Source organism: Cupressus sempervirens, chromosome 6 (genome assembly GCF_028749045.1).
Source record: "Cupressus sempervirens isolate cs-2001-9-10 chromosome 6, ASM2874904v1, whole genome shotgun sequence".
Lineage (NCBI taxonomy): Eukaryota > Viridiplantae > Streptophyta > Pinopsida > Cupressales > Cupressaceae > Cupressus > Cupressus sempervirens.
In genome coordinates, this window is record NC_143123.1 from 339,348,254 (window position 1) to 339,369,604 (window position 21,351).

At 35.9% G+C, this 21,351-nt stretch overlaps 1 protein-coding gene across 3 annotated transcripts in view; it reads right to left on the reverse strand.

Moving 5' to 3' along the window:
* SGR2 (shoot gravitropism 2 (SGR2)) overlaps positions 1 to 21,351 on the reverse strand; it is a 253,555-nt gene that overhangs the window by 52,268 nt on the left and 179,936 nt on the right. For all 3 annotated transcript variants that reach the window (XM_089788115.1, XM_089788114.1, XM_089788113.1), the window contains exons 15-19: positions 7,014 to 7,116; positions 6,710 to 6,803; positions 6,540 to 6,602; positions 6,402 to 6,450; positions 6,190 to 6,293 (exon numbers count right to left, since the gene is read on the reverse strand). In XM_089788115.1, coding sequence (XP_089644241.1) covers positions 6,190 to 6,293; positions 6,402 to 6,450; positions 6,540 to 6,602; positions 6,710 to 6,803; positions 7,014 to 7,116 — 413 coding nt within the window. The remainder of the gene's footprint in view (positions 1 to 6,189; positions 6,294 to 6,401; positions 6,451 to 6,539; positions 6,603 to 6,709; positions 6,804 to 7,013; positions 7,117 to 21,351) is intronic.

Here is a 21,351-nt window from a genome sequence, read left to right on the forward strand (position 1 = left end):
TAGTGTTCTTCGCACCCTCACATCGCAGAGCATTCCAATTTTTATAAAGGATATAATTTTGCGAATACATGGATGTTAAAAAGATGGTCGCAAAAGTTGTCAAAGTTTAGAAGGAACTCCAAATATTTGACACATGATAAAAACGTCAAAAGAACCTTTCTAGTTTTTGAAGCTCAAAATTGAACCAATCTCTCAAAGGATGTTCCACATTCAATTACTTGTCGGGTTAATCTATTAGATCAAACTTCTTGTGCCTAGAAGAAAACAAATGGAAGTCCATTTTGTTAGCATTTTCATTTGTCTTTTTCTTGTCAACATAAACTGAAACAAAATGTGAGATAAAACCTCTCTTCAAAGCATAAGAGGAAGCACCATAAACAATAACCCACCCTAAAACAACTCTTCTATCACGAATGAGATTTATACTTGTTTATTCTGTGTTAAATGAAATACAACTAAGCGTTGACAGACGACAAATGGATGGTTATTGAATGGGTAAACTGAAATTAACATGCCTACACATAGGAGGATGTGATAGACAACCTGCTTTTAGCACAAACAAAACATATTTCCAAGAAATAAATAGCTAAACTATATAGAAAATTATAACTTAGATGGAGTAATAATATCATTACAAAGTTTGATATCTCCCACTTTCCAATTCAACGCTTGAAAGTTGAAATATTAAACTAAGGAATAAAAAATGCACACCAACAAAATAAACACCAACTCAAACAATAATTTATCTATTATAAGCATAGCATCCACTATCATTAAGAAATATTGTAATCAAAGCACTTATTTATAAGGTCAAAACCTAAAATAGACTTTCCAAATTATTTTCCATTATTAGGATTTGTGATAAAAGACATGGCTGATGTTACATCCCAAATTTTGCATAACTTAAAACTGCTCATATAGTCGTCGAGGTTTCATGTGAAGTCAGTCGACTAGTAAAATTAGTTAATGGTAAGATGGTTATTTGTTAATCAATATGATCATGTGAAATGGTAAGATGATTATTCATTAATCAATATGATCATGTGGAATGGTAAAATGGTTATTCGTTATAATTTCATGTGAGGGTGACAAATTACATGATTGTTATGATGTTATTATGATTATTGTTATCTTGAAATCATGGAAAAGTTGGTTATTCATTATAAATTCATGGGAAGTGAAATGGTGATTAGCCATTCTTTTAATTTCATATAGTGAGGTCATAGCTATAACCTGGATTGGAAAGCAATATTAATGTTGTTAGAGATTAATCGGATATGATCAAATGGTTTTGTTCGTTATATAAGAATAGTAAGATTGCTCAAGATCGAGCAAGACTGTGGCATTTTACATGTATGCAATTTCCTTTCAAAACCATAGTTAACTGAAGTAATGTCCAAAGTGCGAGCTTATACAGAGATATTTGCAATATATTCTTTGAGATAAGAGACAACACCATCATCAATCAAAAATAAATTTCAAGAATTATTTATCTTTTGTAATGCCATGGCCTAGGTCAGGCAGATGCAATAGTTGTGATTATAAATGCTTATACATCCACCCCAGTGATTCATCAAGGAAGACCAGCATGGTCGAGATGAAGGATGTGAAATGGCAATAATTGAACTATAATTAATTCCTACATGATAAAGAAAAGGACAATAGGTAACATAATAAAGTAATAAAAGATGTTTAAGCCTTGTGTCAACTCATGGTAGTCCATTGTATAAGTCTTATTGTCAAGTTGAACAATGAGTGATCGAGTACATGGTGCCCACACAAATCCTTGGCCAAGGTAGGTTAGTGGCATGCTTTTTCTTGTGATCACTAGAGGTTAGGGTTGCTAGCAATTGGCAGATAGGTGTATAGAAGGTATCCTAAGCCTAGCTGGTTGTTTAGTTGACACTCAAAGACCAAGATGCCCAGTGGCTGGACAATGGTGTCTCAAGCCTAATCTTAGGATAGGGAGGGCTTTTTGTAATATCCCTTTCAATTCTAAATTAAGTTTTCTGAATCCTTAACCTGAGCATTTCGTCAAACACTTTGCACACAAGGGATATATTGCAAATCTAAATTCCAATTTCTTTCTAAATGCTAAACTTTGATAGATATATTTGCAAAGAACCCTGGAACATCTAACAATGAAGATGCAAATGTATCTTTTGAAACATATAGCACTTATTATAAATGAGAAATTATGCATCTACAACAATAAGACATTAGGGCATTGCCTGTTATGATTTTCAATGATATTCGAATGCATTTTGACAACCTTTTAATATAAGATTCTGATATAAATCAGATTACAAGACTTCCACAACTGATTTCTAAATCCCTACAAATGCCCTAAGATATTCAAATCTAACCTCAATGCAATGCAAAATGTAAACAGATAGGAACCTAGAAACCGCCCAAAAAACATCTTGATTTAACTGTAGCGACAATACTATAGTAGAAATACTGCAATGAAGACACTGTAGCAATGACACTGCAGCAACAACACTGTAGCAGAGATACTATAGCAGTGATACTGTATCAGCATTACTATGGCAGCATTATTGTAGCAATGTTACTGTAGCAACATCTAACTTATTCCTTCAATCTTACTCCACAAATCTAGCCCTAGGTCACAAATTTGCCACAATGAAAAGACTTATTTTTCTTCTCCAATAGCTGCAACCCTTCGGAGGATCTTTCGCCATCTCAATGCGAATCAATAGGAGTGTTTGTTCTCAATGACCAATGTAGCAACTGTAGAAACCCTTGGCTCCACAAGTTATTACGCAAAGTAGATGGCAACATTCGATGTCCAGTAATGAAGCTTCCCTCCCTACTTATCCTTTTCCTACAAGAGGTGGACCTCCTTAAAGAAGAAATAAAATTATATTTAATACCTCCTAGAAGACTTTTAATTTATTTATTTAGCTTTAGTCACTTTTAATTAAATAATTAAATATAAATTCACCTTTTAATTTTAATTTATTTAATGACTTTATAAAAAATTAATTTAATCAATTTCTCCTTATTTTTCCACAGCCTTTGGAGAATGTAAAGGCTACGAACTCCACTAAGAAGCTAAAAAGATGGGGGCATTACACCTTTCTCAGTAGAGATTGTGTGGGTATACTCAAGAGTCTGCATTTTGGAGGTTAAACCCTTGGCAATGCTTCTCCTCTCCTCTAGAAGCCAAGGCTTGCACAACCCAAGGATAAGGTCTATATGGAAGAAAGCTGATATTTGGGTATTTTGCTTTTATATTTATTTTTTACATTTTAAATTATGTATTGTAGATGGTTATTATAGTTGAAAAATTAGTTTCTCTTTCATTGGATTAAGTAGCAGTTAAATCAGTCATTCCATTACTTGAATTGAAATGAAATTGTAATCATGCATAGACGATACTATGGTCATTATAACTGTCTTTCATGTGACTTTAAAAAGAAGTGCTATTTTGTTATTTCTAATTCATTAAATTAGTTAGAAAATCTAGCTTGTTACAGCTGAGAATTGTCACTCTAATAGCAGATTCTCTTGGTGATTATACTGCAATTCCTCCATTCGAAACATGACAAATCTACAGAAGACACTTGAATCCCTAACAATTCATCCATTGCTTTGTAGTGACCTCCAAATAATTACCTTGAAATGGTTTTAAGAAAGAGTGAAAGAAATGATAACTCATTCAGTCATTTGTGTTGCTCTTCAAACCCTCGTTACCTTATACCCAATTTGTGAACACAGTATTATGAAAATAAAGAGATTAGCAAAACAAAAAGTGTCAATTAGGCCACTTGAAAAACATTTTTTTGCTTAATAGTCAACAGACTTTCAAATTCATTGAAGATTGTTAGCAAATTGCCATTAATGATTGTAAATGACCGAGGACAGCTGCTGGTGAAACCTGCAATAAGTCCTCTTGAAAGTGAACATACTGGGAAATGGAGTAAAATAATGAAATCATCTTTGAAAATCTGCTTAAACTCTGTTGCAAAAATTTAGAAATAGAAGCCCAAAAACATTGTGTTTATATTGAACCTGCAAAAAACTTAAGAATCTGCTACAAACCTACTCTTTAAATCCTAGTTGTTTAAAACAAACCTGATACATGATGTTTGAAAGTTGAAGAAACCACTAGGATCTTTGTAAACCCTTCTGTCTTTGCATTTTGGATCATGAAAATTTCCCAAAAAAAATATATTTTTGTAACAGGTTACACCTTAGGAGAAACATTAAATCCCTAGGAACCTGAGTGATATTGTGAATTATCTTTGATGGCAGAAAATATACTAAAAACAAGAATCAAACCATAAGCACCTTCATTAAATGTTAAAAATACTGGAAAATCTCCTTGGGTATGAGTGCTTCACCATGGAATCGCAGCTAAAAAGGGCATTATGAGATTGGCATATCAAATTAGCTATACATTTTGTGTGAAAGAACAGATTAGTTCAGACAAGATTGGGAGAAGTCCAGCTACAAGGTATTTTTGAAAATGGTTCAAAGCTAAATACAACTACCCTTTTATTCCCATCATCTTAGCTACAATTTTTCAAGAGACGCTTGGATGATAGGGTACAACAGTAATGATTACTGTTACAAATTGACGGGTATAATAGCAATCGTATAATTATAATTAGTCGCTGTTAGCTTCATATGAAAGCTAAAATGTATCTGCAATGTCCCCATTTTGGGACAATGGAAATTTTATTGCCAAATTCATAAAACATTAAAAGTGACATATTTGGAGCTTAATACAAAAAACTAAAAGTCAATTTAATATTTTAAAAGAGGGTAAGAAGGTGACAAAAGAGAAAGAAGTCAAAATGACAGGAATGGGAAGCTGAAGGATCACACGGGCGTTCCTTATAAGAACAAAGACAGGCCCAAGCTGACCCCTTCGAAAGGTCCAAGGTGTGCAGCCGCAAACTTAAGAGTTCTCTGAATCTTTCCGGGCGCCCTCAAAAATTTTGAAGGAAGTCTCATTATTTCTAGGTCTTCCCAGAGAAGAAAGGCCAGATGAATCATTGCCCATTCAACACTATTAGCTAGAATTCAATGCAGCCTATACTGATCAGGGGGTTGGTCAGCTTTGCCCAGGCAGAGCGAGCTACGCTTATGCAAAGACAGCTTTCCCTACAGACACAGAAAATTAAGCCAAGTTGCAGAGCTCGGATCTTCTTCAGCTAATATAAACAAAATCCTCTTACGCATATCAGTTTTATTAGTTAAATGTATTTTTTTAATAAATGTTTGGCATACTATAATAGTTACACAAGGCATTTCACTTGCTGATTTGTGAACATTTAACACAAATGGTAAATTAGTCACAAATTTCATTTTATGAAATGTGTCTGCTTGTAATCTTACTTTTTTCACATTGTTTGCGAACTCTGCGAGTACTCTCTGAGTTTTGAGTACTCTCAAATTGTTTAACAGGGTGAGTACTCTCAAGTTTAACTCTCGCGTTTTAATAGATGTAAAAATATGTAGGTAAAAATGTCAATGCGGGTAAAACAATGGTTAACATGCATTTTCCACATGATGCTAGTGCTATAAAACTATGCATTTTCTCTATTGAGATGTCAATATTTAATATATTTTGCAATTGAATTCTATAAAAAATATGTTTCTTTAAGAGATTTTAGTTTTTTAGTACTTTCTAAGTTGCCGAGTTTTGTAGAGTTTTTGTCAAGTATATGCCTTGTTTTTGTAGAGTTTTTGTCAAGTATATGCCAAGTTTTTGCTAGGTGAAAATTTTGGGCTTGCTGAGTACTTTCTAAGTCCGAGTCTGTGAACTATTCTTTTTCAAGCACTTCATTTATATTCTCTTTCATGTATATGTAGCTAAGGACACTGACAATAAACTAGATATGTCCATATTTTTACTAATATAACTGTCACTACATTATCACTAATAGGGATTGAATGCACCTACTTAAGAAAAGATTATACCCAAGTCAATCTCTTTGTGAGTTTCAGATTTTCTTAACTATGCATAATGTAAATCTCCACATTTGATTGCTATAGACATAGTATTGATTTTTAATTGTCCAATGCATTCAAATTAGGGAAAGTTATGGTTGTAGACAGCACATCTGAAAACATGAAGAAAAAAAATCCATATTGTTCGTATGTCAATTAAATAAGCATATGAAAAACAAAACATAAATCCTCTTGTTTCAACCTTACCTGAAGCATGTGATCAATCCGACCATCAGGGCTTCCGGTCAATCTCTCCATCATTGCTTGTCCGTATGTCTTGATAGTTGTTTCATTTGGACTACTTTCCATATCTATCACAATATTAGAAGGCAAACTGAATGTCCATTTAGAGGCTATCCTATTTGTCATTTAAACAAACTATGATATGATAAAATATATAAAGATCAAAATTTGCATACCTTCATCTTTTTGAATTCTGCGAGCACCAACAGCACGAACCACACTTGTCTGATTCAAAAGAAACTAATATTTTATAAACTACCAGAGCAAGTATATATTGCACTAATGCCAACTAATGAGGTAGAAATGATACTCACCCTGACGGAGTTCAAGCGCTTAAAAAACACCTTGGAGCGATTGGATATATCTTCACGAAATTCCTATAAATATAATTTAAAAACTCAACATCTAAGTTTCCTTTAATAAATAAAATGAAAATATTATTAGTATAAAGTTTTGGGTACTGTGCATTTCTGTATTGCTATACCTGTATCCCAATGTGCAATCGCTTTCCACCCTTGTGATAAGGAATAAAAACAGGTTTTTTATCAACATAACTCTTACATACCAATGGTTCCACCCTGCAATAAAGTGACCTATACTGTAAAGCCCTCAAATTCAAAATTACTAACTGAAATACTAAAACCAACCTTACACTTTGAACTCTTGTCCTAGCCAATAAAGTGAAAAGAACAAATATAAAAGTTAAAATAATTTAGCACAAAAACTGATGAATCTCTTCCAAACCAAATTTAAACTTAATATGGTTAAAATGAAAGAAGATTCGATACCTATATGCAACTGGATCATAAGGATGGAATATATTGAACATCTGCCGACAGTTTGGAATTTCCTCTGTTATTCCTTCATCATTCCAATAGTCTTGCCCATTACCTTAAAAGCAAGAGCTAAGTGTTACGAACTAATTCAATATTGTTTATGTAATAAACACAGATTTGTAGTCTTGCATATTTGCATGTATTCATACTTGTCTCCATTGACATGATTACATGGATGAAAAATCAAATAAAAATATGAGACATCAAATATTTGGAATTAACAGTTATATAATGAACCAAAACATATCACAAAATTAAGAACCTTCATGGCAATATCAATGGTGCTACTTAATAAGAACAGTCAAAATAACTTTATACACGGAGCAACACAAATAGTATGACACATTCACTTAGTTGTCAACTACAATATCAGATTGTATGCTCAATCAAGTCGGCAGATATCAATGAAATGGAAATAAATCTGCGTTTCACACATGGTATGAAATTATAAATAATACATTTCTATAAATGATACCAAAACAGGAACTAACTTAATGCTAGATAAGGTTCACCTAGTGACCAGAAATTACATAATTATTAATTTTGTAATCCCCTTCCTAATTTACCGTAGCATCACAATTGCCAAAAAAGGGTTATGGTTACATCTTAACAAGTAATTATTTCTCTAAATATGTCATCCTAGATTTGAATCCTGCAATCATAACAGAAGCAACATATACATGTGTGTGTGCATGTGTGTATATATGTATTTATGTATTGTATATCTATAAATACATGTGCATGTATATATATTACATGTGTTTATAATATATCCATATATTTAATATATTAAATACACACACACACACGTGTGTGTGTACATATATCTATGTATATAATTTATAACTGTACCATCCTATATTGTAAACACCTATAATTAGATGCTTACTTAGGCCCCATTTTAGTGTTCTCAAGGTTTCATGTCCCATTGTTTGGCAGAATTCCCAAATTTTTGTCAACCTCTTTTGAGTTCTGAGCCATGAAATGTTGTGAGAGGTATAAAAGAAACCTATCTCTCCTCATTTTGGTAACCATTATCAAGATTTTCAGGCATCCTCAAGATTTGTAGACAAGCATTCAAGATGAAGATTTCATTCCAAGCATCCAAAAATCCTTGAAGGCATTTTCTCCATTGTAGCCAGCTTCTCTCCCATGGTGGCCAACTAGCGGAGACCTCAATCAAGAAAGATCTTTTGTCCACCTGCATTCATCCACCCATCCACTCTTCAAAGTAAGAGTCAATCATGCATAACAACATTAGAGACCTTTGAGAAGTATTCACAAATCTATGCATTTGTAAAGGGTGCCCTTGATTCTTCTCTATATTCCAAAAGACTACATGCAACTATATTCTAGAAAAATACAAGCATCTTCATAGACACATGATCTCCATATCTATTTATGAAGGTATATGCATTTAAATTATAGATCTAATAGCTACTTTACATTTATAAGCTTTCGTTTTGTGTAAATTTAATGGTTGAGTCTTCAATTAGAGTTTGACTAAGGCAAACCCTTTTCTACACAACATGTTTTCCGTTTTTCACTCAACTTCGAGTCTTTCACATCAAAACAAATAGCAATCAAGCTTAACCCAGGCGTCCTTAAGTTTAGTTTGTTGGAATTGCAGAGGTTATCCATGGAGACGTGGGCCTGGGTTAGGACCTATTGCGGAAGGCAAAGACATTATTTGTCTCATAGAGACGCATGAGCATGAGGGATGCAAGACCCCATTGTTTGAAGGCTACTGGAAGATGGCAGTGTGGAATGAGGCAGCGGGAAATGGTAAAGGTCATGGAGGTATAATGGTTCTAGTAAAAGAAAGGGAAGGTTATGTCATTCAGTTGGAAAAGACCGATTCTAATAAACAATTTATATGGCTCAAAATCGTCGAAAATAACACTCTTATCAGGATTGCAGCATGTTACTTTGCTCCACAAGTATCTAAAACTTATAAAAAGTGTAGCTTAGATCATAATGACCCCTATGCTGCGTTAAAAAAAGATGTTGCTATTTTTTCGCAGCGTGGAGATGTTCTTCTTGTTGGAGATTTCAATGCTAGGACAGCAAATTGGCAAGCAAGTATTTTCAGCTCCAAAGTAAATGATAACCCTATTTGGCTCACAGAAGAAAGAAATCATCAATGGGAAAGAATATCCGAAGATGCTAAAGGCTGCAATCATTTTGGGGAAGAATTGATCACTCTATGTGGCACATCTGATCTCATAATTTGTAATGGTTTGGTTAGATGGGCTAAGTCGGGCACTTTCACTTGCAACACATTGAACGGGGCAAGTGTGGTAGATTATGTAATTTGTTCGCAGAATTTGTATGAAAATATTGAAGAAGTTGAAATTGGAGAGCACATTTGGGATCTCAAATCAGATCATAGACCGTTGTACGTAAATTTGTATTGGGCAAAGGATAGGCGGATTGGAGCAAAAACCCAAGGCCCTCAATACCCCCCTTCTCAGGGCAAAATTTTGTTAACTTCAGAAAACAGTAACACTTTCAGAGCTACTCTTAAGGAACTTTGTATGGGACACACTATGTATAAACATGGTGTTAACAGTTATGATTTATCAAATCTGATTCATGAGGCTCTGTCAAAATGCAAGAGAGCAAAAAATAGAAAATCTGAAACTAATTGTTTTCCAGCTAATGCTTGGTTTGATAAGGAATGCAAGAGGGCTAGGAGGAACCTAAGGGAGTCAAATAAAACTAACCTTGACATTCAGGCCTACAAACAGATCCTAAAGAAGAAAAAAAACTGATTTTATGTTCACAAGGAGAGAGGAGCTAATTTCCTTGGGCAGAAATAACCCCAAACGTTTTTGGAAAGAACTCCAACCAAGGAGAAAACAAATTGAAAATAATAATATTACTGCCACCCAATGGTTTGAATATGCTAAGAAACTTTATGAACAAGAGGGTGGAGTGGGACAGCCACCTTTGGTCAATGATGATACAAATCTTTTCACTGTACAAGAGATAGAGGCAGGGATTAAGAAGTTAGGTGGAGGTAAAGCAAAAGACCTTGTTGCGCTCCAAGCAGAATATCTAAAGTGGGGTATGAAAACTCTTGCACCGCACATCACTGAAATTTTCAACAAAATTTGCCAAGAAGGGTTTCCGAAAGATTGGACAATCAGCCTTGCAATACCACTTTTTAAGAGTGGTGATGTTAACAATCCCTTCAACTACAGGACTATAATGATCAATCCCCTCTTCGCTAAACTTTTTGGCAGCATGATAGAAACTAGGATTAGCAAATGGGCAGAAGAAAACCATAAACGTGCTAAAGGGCAAGCTGGTTTTAGGCCAAAACACTCGACAATGGATCACTGTGTCACTTTGAGACACATTATTGAAAAAGAGTGGGAGAAAAAGGAAGAGGTATTTTGTTGCTTTGTCGACTTTAAAAAGGCTTTTGATACCGTTTCGAGAGACAAGCTTTGGTTTAGGATGGAAGAATTGGGGATTCCTATGCATCTCAAAGCTGCTGTTCATAGGATGTACGAAGAGGTGAAAGTTAAAATCAGAACTTCAGATGGCATTTCAAAATGTTTTAGGAGCGATATCGGGGTCAAACAAGGCTGCCCTTTATCTCCTACTTTGTTTGGTTTATATATTGACAAACTGGAAGAGTGGTTAAACATGCAAAAGGGTGAAAGCATTCAGCTAGGTGAATTTGTTATAAAGCTGCTCCTATATGCGGACGATCTCATTTTAATTGCCAAATCTGCCTGTGGTTTGCAAGATCATCTATCTTCTCTTGAGAGCTTTTGCGGAATGGTGGGGATGCAGGTCAATATCAAAAAGACTAAGGTTATGATTTTCTCTAATAATAAAAAACAACACCAACATGAATTTTATTACAATGGAAGTGTTCTTGAAGAAGTTGCGGAGTATAAATACCTTGGCATCGATTTCACCAAAAAACTAAGCTGGTCTAGCTGCAGGTATAAAAGGATATTAGGTGGATGGAAGGCTTTTTATGCTATTCAGAATAGGTGCCGTGAAGCAGAGTTGTGAGATTGGAAAACTATTCAAACCTTGTTCGGTCTTCTTGTGCTGCCAGTTGTTCTTTACGGGTGTGAATTATGGGCCAGCAACACTACTATAGCACAATGGAAACAAATCGAAGGAATCCAAAAGCACTTGATCACAAGCAAGTTTAAAATCAAAAGCACTATTCCATATGATATCATGCTAAGTGAAATGGGGGCTGCTCCTATTGAGGCACTTGCTATGGTTCGCCTTCTAAGCTATCTAAAAAGAATCGAAAAAATGGAAGAGGATAGATGGCCTAAAGTGGTCTTTAGTGACACACTATGTAAGCGAAAAAAGGACATGGATGCAACAAAACATCAAATGGATGAGTAAATGGAATATTCAATTCAATATGTGCCCCACAAATAATAAAGAAATCAAGGCCTTTGTCATGGAGAAATTTTACAAGAGAAATTGGGGAAGCGAGATCAGAAGGAAGAAATTATATTATATAAATGAGTTCAACCCCGCTTGTGATCAACTCCAAAAAGCATACATAGGAGCCAACATTTCTTGGACGGCTAAAATTCTTATTGCTCAACTGAGAACCAACTCTCACCAACTCCGTTGTGAGACCGGACATTGGAAGAGGCCAAAAGAGGCTTGGGAAGAGAGAATTTGCAAATTCTGCAATTTTGGGAAAGTGGAAACTGAACAGCACTTTATTTTAGAATGTGAAGCCTACAAGAGTAGTAGAGATAAATTTGCGGACACTATATGTGACAATTCTTGGCATAACCTATTCAACGAAGAGTACATTGTGCAATTGGGTGGACTCATCATCATCCTGCACAAGCAGCGAACATTGCTACTTAAATCTGTTTGAGTTGTCTCACTGTCCCATAGGCTATTTTTAGTCTCGTGGACGTTAAAATTTTATCTATCTATCTATCTATCTGCGCAGGAACAGGTGGCATTCGCACCTGCTGAGATGTGAAAAGTTCAAGACCCCACAGACAGTATGCAACTAAGTTCAGTCCAAAGTGCAAGATACAACTCGCCCCAAGCAACCTTTTCCATCGAAAACAGTACCAAATTAAAATCACAGATCAAGGTCATCCTCTAGTTCCTATTTTTGGCATCCATACTAAGCTATATATATTTTGTCAGACAATATATTCTACAACTTGTCATTTTTTGTCTATTTTTGTCCTTTATCTTGCATGATTTATTCATATTTCTCTAATCAATTTCACACATTACAAAAATGATCATTGTACCCGCTTAGCGCTTAAGTCCTACTTGAGCCTAGTCTTTAATCTTCCTCTGAATGTAGGAAAAAATTAGTTAGTTGTGCATTAGAGAACCACTCTAGAACCCCTAACTGGTATGCCTAACCACATTTTCTTATTATATATCTTGGTGAGCCCAACTTATAATATTCCAATTTTAATTTGGGATCTACATCTCTTTTTCCACTTTTTATTTCGTGGTTTGATGTTCTATGCATTAAGTTTTATGTGAAATTATGCTTAATTCAATTCATGTTGCATAAACTTGATCAGTATTTGCATATGTATTTGAGAATTGCATATGCACTGTTTAGAACTATGGGTAGATCAAGTAAAACCATTTTAAAAGTCTCAATCATCAACTAGCTTTGGGGGATGATGTCAATTCATTTTGCTATTATTCTTGATATATGTGAGTTATCATATGACAGCACAGACTACAAAGTTAGTTGATCTCTTTTGTGCTTTCTGTTTTTCATGTGTTTCATTTCCCTTGGTTTATCCTTGGTTGGAAGCATTTCTTAGTGAAAACAACATTTTTGGATGCCTATATGCTCCATTAAAGCCATTGCTCCTATTTATGCATTTGCGATCACTTTAATCTAGATGCATACACCCTGCTCCTTGTCTCATATTTTACACACATATACACAACAATTCAATTCATCACTCAAACGGCCTAGAAGGCAATGCTTTCTTTGGATTCATCTCCCTCACATGATCATGCCTTGTGCATGATTCAATGGATCCTTTAAGAAGACAATGCTTTCCTTAAGGAATGGTCCTCTTTTAGCATATTTCCTAATGAAGTATGTTTCGCTTTTATATAATTTTTTGATGGATTGTCAAACATACACAACTCGCTAGAACTTCAATTCCATCTTTTGCAATAATATCTTCTCTTCAAATTGTCAAGTGGATATTTTGCAACTGACAATTTGGGTAATATTCAATAACAAAATAGGTAGAACAGCCATAGCGTGTGAGACTAAGTGTCTCCTACCTTAAAGGGAAGGCTCTCCCTAGCTCACCATTCCTTGGATCAACTCAGGCTAAGCAAGAAGTTGAGAGATTTTGAAAGGGTATTACCAATATTTTTTCCTCTTAACTTTAAAAAAAGAATCCCCTTACCCGCAGAGCGAATAATGGGCAAGATGAAACCTCTAACTACACTTCTATCTAAAATTGTAAACGGTGATACCGATAAACCAACACATACTCAAAGGCTAGCTGAAAGCGTACCAATTTGGCTCTAAATCTGGTCTTAATTTATGCTATAAGAATAACCCTTACTATTGGGGCACAAAGACTTCTAAAAGTAAAGAATTCTATCTATTTTTGTGGATTAAGAAGGAGATACAACCTACAGCCAAAGCTCTTAGTCTATATATCACCACAACTATTCCCAATCAAAGCTTCAACTCCGATTGTTTCTTAACACTTTATACTCAATTATCAAGAACGCAAAAAAAAGAATCAAATATAACAAATGCAAATCACAGTCAAAGCTTCCAACTTGCACTAATCACAGTTGCACTCGATCAAGGTTCAGCGGCAATTGTTTTCTTGTATTCACTTCACTTTCAAAATAGTTTTGCACAATCAAAGTTATGCTGCACAATTTCTCCAAAGCTTTCTTGTATACAATAAAAGATGGATTTTACAAGGAGAGGGTACTCCTTTATATAGACAAAGGACTTGAGAAAATAGTGGAGGAAAAAGTGGGAACAACTCAACCAACTTTGACCTTTTCTAACTAAACGAGAGAAATTATTGGATACATGTCATTAGGACATGCAAATCGTATTACATGTAATTACACAATTTCATGCAATACATCTTCTCTCCAATCTACAAACATGAAAACTAAAGAAGAAAGAAAACAGAAAAGAGAGTTGAAACAATCCTGAGGATTGTTCTTAAGTGCCTTAAACTTGATGATGACATCACGCACTATAAGAAGATCTAAGATTTCCATTGTCTTTGATATAGCCTTTATTCTAATTGCATCGGCATATGCTGATTTTACAACTTTGCAATTCGCCGCAAGAGAATCTTGTAGGCGCCTTGCTAATGACTTATACAAAGCAAACATATTCATTGTGTAAGAACTAAATTCTTCAAAATCTTTATCAGCATTGACTCTGATTGTATATTCTAAAGTCATCTCCCCTATCGTGACCAAGTTATCATGCTCGGTAAGAACTTGGCATCCCATTTGTTCTAGGTTGCACATAACCTCAATTTCAATTGACTAATAGTTTTCTGAGGTTGCCTGCAACTTTGTTACCAATTTCCTCAGCGTCTCTTCCTTGTGACCCATGAGTCTATGGCATCTGTAGAACATTTTGCAAGATGGGACAACATCACATGCAACCAAGCCGTCCAAATCAGGATTGGCAATTTCATCCCTATCATAGAATTTCTTTGAAGGTGTTAGCTTATTGATTCAGAGATAAAATCAAGTCATGTAGCATCTCTTGATATGTTCAATAATTTTGACCACATCTGTAATGGCCTGAACTCCTTCACAAACAACTTCTCCAAAACAAGTATTTACCGCTTCCATTATCTGTTTCTCTCAAGGTGTCTGAGATGTAGTGACTGCATGTTGTGAAGATTGTTGTTCAATGACCTCATTTAGGCGAGCAACCTCCTACTTGAGTTGATTCTTCTTTTCCCATAACTGCATTAGCAAGTGCAGCATTAGCATCTAGTAGGCAACCCAACCGTGATTGCTTACCAAGTTCAATTTTGGTGAACTTGTAATCTGAATGGTTAAGTTCTTCAGTCGGTTTCTCTACTAATGGTTCAACAACCTCTACAAACTTAGTCTTTTCAAAATCCACTATAATTCTTAAAACAATCATGTCTTTTAAAGATTTAGACTTAGTTTTCTAGATAGGAAGATAATCTGGGGGCAGCACAACCTTCCTTCTCTTCATAGTGATCTTGCCCAACCATGCAAGCAAACTAAAACCATCATTTGTTGAATCGGCTACAGTAGCAACCATTGACATTGATCCTAATTGTATTTTCATTACAACCAGGCATGCTTCAATTTGCACAGCTATACCAAGAGGTACGTGATGAGAAGATTATGTCATGAATGCTTCAAAACCAATCATTTAAGTATCAAGTTGGGAAACTTGCCCTTCTATGAGTATTGGGAAATCTTCAAACATGTTCCCCAAATTCTCACACTGCTCAGTTGTGAGAGTAGGAGCTGCAGAAGAGATAGGAAGCACCAATGTGTTTACTTCCGAGGCAAGGATGGTAGGTGTGAAAACAATGGAGAAAGAATCCACGTCATCATCTATGACACCTAGAAAAGGTGTTTCTTGAATGGATGGACCTTGCTGATTTATTGGTCGTGGAGGGGAAATGATAATAACCTCTCCTTCCTCTTCTTCCTCGTCAAATTCTTCCCCAAATTCCTCCTCATCAGGTTCTTGAGCTTGCGCAGATAGTTGTGAGGGTTATGGAGGTGATTTAGACCCCTTTCCGCCTTTCAACTTAAACTTGAGGGATTTAGCTAAAATGGAGGAAGATGCACCATCTTTGCTTAAAATTTCCTTCTAGGTAGTCCAAAACTACCACAATCTACCCCGAGCTTAGGATTCACCCTGTTTAAGCCTTTGATCTTTAACCATTTATTGGTATTTTCCAAGGTAGACTAGAACCTTTCAAAAATGAATACGTCTTCTTTCTGTTGCCATTGTATGGGAAAAGGACACAGATTGTCAAAACCAACACAATGGTATTCTGGATAAAGCATAATGCCATCATCTTCAATCTAGAGATTGGATGGGATTTCGAGCATGTTAAAATCAACGACCTACAACAAAGTGAGTCTGTAGTAGTCCATCTTCATGTTGTCCAGCTCTATGAGCAAGTCAATCCATATCTCCCCTATGCGACGAACATGGGTGAATGTTGATTTGATCATTGAGTGCATTCCTCCATAATTGAAATCATACCTAGCCTTGAACTTCTTCAATGTGATGAGTTGAAGTTTTGCCTCCATATTTTTCGTCCTGTAGACTGAATTGATCATATACTAACCAATTACCAAGGGCGTGGTTGTAGTGATACCAAATCCTTGCCTATGTTAAGTATTCTAATATGACTACACTTCCATTAGTTGTCTAGCTAATTCCATCAGTAAGATTTTATCAATAGCATATCTCGGTAGAGTATATGGTTCTACTTTGAAATAGCGAATTCTCAAAGAAGTGAACGATAGAAATTGCAAAAAGATAGCACCAAATTGATTTACCCTATTCCAAGCTTCATCTAACACTCTTAATTACCAATTGTTTATCAAACCGACACCTAATATGTCCAAAAAATGCATCTTGGACTCTCCTATAATGGTGTTTTCCATGTGACAAGGTGATTTAATCAAAATATTCCCAAAAAGGAACTTAAAGACGATCTCCTTTGGTTGAAGCCTTGAGAAAGATCCCATGGATGCAGCAATGTAGACCAAGTAGAGTTCATGTAAAATGATGCTAAGGTTCCCTGATTAAGCAATTGTTCACAAAGTGCACTACTAATAAGCTATCGCCAGAACATAGGCACTTCATTATCAAAAATCTAGAAAATGAATTTATAAATCCATGGCTCAAAGTCATTGGAATCTTTGAGACTGCATATCCTGGTAATGAGAGTAATCAAGTCCTTGCATTCTAGATTGAAATTAGATTTGGGAACGGTTTTGGGCCATCTTGAAAATTGTTTCTTGTGGCCTTAAAACAATATGCATCTATATACTTATGATAATCTACCCTCCTCTAATTCCATAACTCCAAAGATGTCTCCTTTGACAAATCCACACAACCTGCATTTTGAGTGACTTTAAAGATATGTTTTATAACCTCTGGGTCAAGGCTAATGATGATCTTTCCATCTACATCTTTAATAGTTTTGGTTTCTGTACTAAAATTCCATGCACATCCCAAGACAAATTTTGGTTTCAATGCAACCATAGGGAAAGTAGTCACCAAATGAATAATACTCTTCTTGGTGCATCTCATTTCATGATTTGAAGGAGCTTCGACCCTTTGTAAGAAATCAGCCATGTCAACGTGCCCAATCTCTATGTTAGAAACATTATCTAGAGGTGATGAAACCTAAGATGCAGTCGCATGAGCTAACTCTTTGTCATATTGGTACTTCATCTTTCCTTTGAATTTTGTGGGTGAGACAATATCTTGTGCTACAACATAAAAATTCCAAATGTGAAAGCATCATCAAATGATATTGATTCCATAAAGACATTGATTCTTGACCAACATCAATGGATCTATGAGGGATAATATGTTCAGAGTATGGATTCAAAGATATTATGTAATGGCTTTGAATGGAAATGGTAAGCATATGCAAAGGGCTGAAATAGGATTCAAAGAGATGGAATACATGTAGGTGAAAGATGGGTCCTTGTGCAAATACTTTGAGGAATGAAGGCTAGGTACATGGGAATGCATGCAAATGAGAATTTTGGCTTTTAAAGAGTGACCTTTAGCCAAAATTGGGTTCTCTAGATGCAGTTACATGTAAAGTGATTTACATGTAATCAATGTTTTTATGTGAACGTGCAATTAGGTTCGGAGGATGTAAATGCATGTAAAAGAGAATGAAGAATGAGATTGCATGTAAGTGCAGATGACGGATGGGATCACATGAAAACACATATGGGGAATGAGATGCAATGTGTTATGACATGTGATGATGGACGCAAAATGAAACGATGCATTTGCATGGAAAGGTGAAAAGTGAAATGAAATAAAATGGATGTTGCGTTCTTGAGAAAGAACTTGCAACTTCTTTGAAAAAAAATCAGCAAGAAAACAACCAACAAACTAAACATAAAACAAAAACATACCTTTAGTTTTTGACTCAAACATGACAAGAATAAAGTTGCTCTCTTATGCAAATCCGAATTTAGAACTTAGGGAAATTCTAAACACTAACAAATGGAAGTTCTCCTCTTAATTAAAGAAAAACTGCACTTTTCATGGGACATCTTGAGACAAATGTTCAAGGATGAACGGAAAGATGCAATTAAATAGCAAGATAAGTATGAATTGACAAGCAAAGTTGAAAACGTCTACTTGGAGATCAAAGAGCCAAATATGGAGGATTAATAGGTTTGAATGATTGACTTTCCTGAAAATTTGAATCCACAAACAACTATATTGACTCCTTCAACTTTGCAAGTGATGGATATTGATGAGCATTGAATGGACGTTTTGGCATGGATATGCCAAAAATGTGGTCTCCTTCCTTCAATAAATAAGTCTTTTTTATCAAAAACTCCAAGAACAACCCATTTTTGTCAAAAATGTGCTCTTAGAAAGTCATTACACAAGTCGTTTTTGCCATGAAGAGGCAAAAACGTGTTTATTGGAGGCAAATACTAGGGCCATAACAAGAAAAACAACTTGCATTGGAGGAGAAGCATGATCAAAAAGCCCCAATTCTAGGTGTTTTTCTCCAAAATGTGGCTTCAAAAAATCATAAAATGCAGCATTTTTGGAGTGGATTTGGATGCTAAAAGCATGGGAATGCTCAAGGAGGTAAAAAGTGACCCTAGATAGAGAGATTCCAATCCATAACATGGACGGATTTGGAGTTTCTAAGGAAAAACATGTTCTTGGAGAGAAAATGCACAAGTCATTTTGCCATTAAACTTCAAATCTATCTTTTGCTTTTTCAACGGTGTCCTCTAAAAGTACCCAACAAACTTAGCGTAGCAATTCCCCCAAAAGAATGTCATGTCCCCATTTCTAGCTTGTAAGTTTTGTTGCACCATTAGCCCGTTTCGCCTTGGTCACATGGGCAAACTAGGTTTCCTATACGATCATACCAATTTTGGCCTTGGCAATTTTAGTTGTAGATTAAGTGAGGTTGTTTCCGTGTGGTTTCTAAGCAGTTCCAATTTTTAGTAAGTCACCAAGCTCAACATTCCTAACATTTCAGGGTGTAATGTCCTGAAGGTGAACTCGGCCTAAAGGTGATCTTGGCTTGAAAGCAATCTCAACCCGAAGGGGATCTCGTCCCAAAGGGGTTCTCTCCAAAGGCAATCTCGATCCGAAGGAAAACTTAGCCCAAAAGGAATCTCGACCCAAATGGGGATCTCAACCCGAAGGCAATGACTTCCCAAAGGGGATCTCAACGATCTTGGCTTGAAGGCAATCTTGGCCCAAAGGAGATCTCATTCCGAAGGGGATCTTTGTCAAGAGGCAATCTTGATCCGAAGGGGATCTCTGTCCAGAGGCAATCTCAATCCGAAGGCAATCTTGTCCCAAAGGGGATCTCTATTCGAAGGCAATCTCGGCCCGAAGGGGATCTTAACCTGAAGGCAATGACTACTCGAAGAGGACCTTGGCGATCTCAGCCCAAGAGGGATCTCAGCCTGAAGGGGATCTCTGTCCGAAGGCAATCTCGATCTGAAGCCAATCTTAGCCCAAAGGGGATGTCAACCTGAAGGTGATGGCTTCCCGAAGGGAATCTTGACCCTAAGGCAATTGCTTTAATACCACTGTAATGTCCCGACAGGGAACTTGGCCTAAAGGCTGAGATGGTCCTAACTTTAAGATCACAAAAAATAACCAATACTGAATTGTGGCATGCAATCGTTAAATAGGTGTAATGTCTCAAAAAAAATTCACCAAATAAGATGGGTGTAACTAATGCAACAATAATCAAATTCAGGAGATCTGATTGAACTGTTACAATTTTCTAATATAATAATTGGCTTTGTAATCCAATTGAATCCAAATAATAAGTCTGATTCAAACATAAACTAGACTGCAAAAATAAGGACGGATCATCTATGATTTTTTTTAACAACCAAACGAATATCAAAAACCTGAAATTTGAGTCTCATAGGAATGTAGTACTGTTGGCGGGTTCCTCCCATGAAGCTGGTCCAGACTGGGTCGATTCGTTCCCATTCGTTCAAAGAAAATCGACCATTATTTGATGCACCATCCGACTATAACTTGCTTCCTACCTGGACCCGAAATTATCTTATGAATCCTTGTCAAACAATTAACATCGACCTCTGTAATACATGAGGAACCCTTGGCAATTCCAACCTGCGATTTTATTTAATTATTTCCCATACTCCACGCAGGTGCTGAAAGAAAACGTCGGAACTGTTATCAAGGAAAAACGCTGCTTCGGTAACCCCAATCCGAGTGCTTGCTTATTCAGCGCTAAGGTAATGGCTGAAGAATGGGTAGGATGAAACTACTCGACCTGCCCCTGGTCCGCTCCTCCACAGTCTGCTTATACTGCCAGCTTAATGCGATTTTCAATATGAATTGCAACCTTCCATCGCAATGCTAAACCTGATGTGAACTGAGCCGTCTGGATTCAAGGAAGACCATGTAACAGTTCACGTGCAATTCCGACCAGGTTTGAGGGATTAATGACCACAAATGTGTTCCCAGTTTCCTTCAAATCTCTCCAGTTCTGCAATAGTTAATTCCCCTCTAACTGATCCTCTAATGATCAACAAGCCACAAGATTCGGCCTTAGGCCACAGATCTCTGCCCAAGTGAAGTGACTGTAATATCACCTCCGGTTTGCAATAATTCAGGTGATATCCCACACCCTCAAAATTGCTTATCAATGGGAGTTTTCGTTCCCAAAGATAATTTGAGAATTTGCAGACCAAATGACTACAAATTGCTCTAATCAGAATAGAAGTTGAATTCACAAAAACCGCTTGTTCAAATGGGTGCCTCCTGCCCTCTATTTATTCACTTTTTTTAAGAAGTCACTGGAAGCTTCTAGAAACATCTTTTATAATATCTTATTATAATGCACTTTATTATTAAATAACTTTATAAAATTAAAAGTGCAATCTCAATTCAACATTAGAACAAGTAGGCCCCACTTACTAGATGTAGGATTAATTATAATTCTCCGAGAGCAAAATGCAATCATCTGGCAACAGGATGACTCTCTCTCCAAAATCATTTGCCTATGAG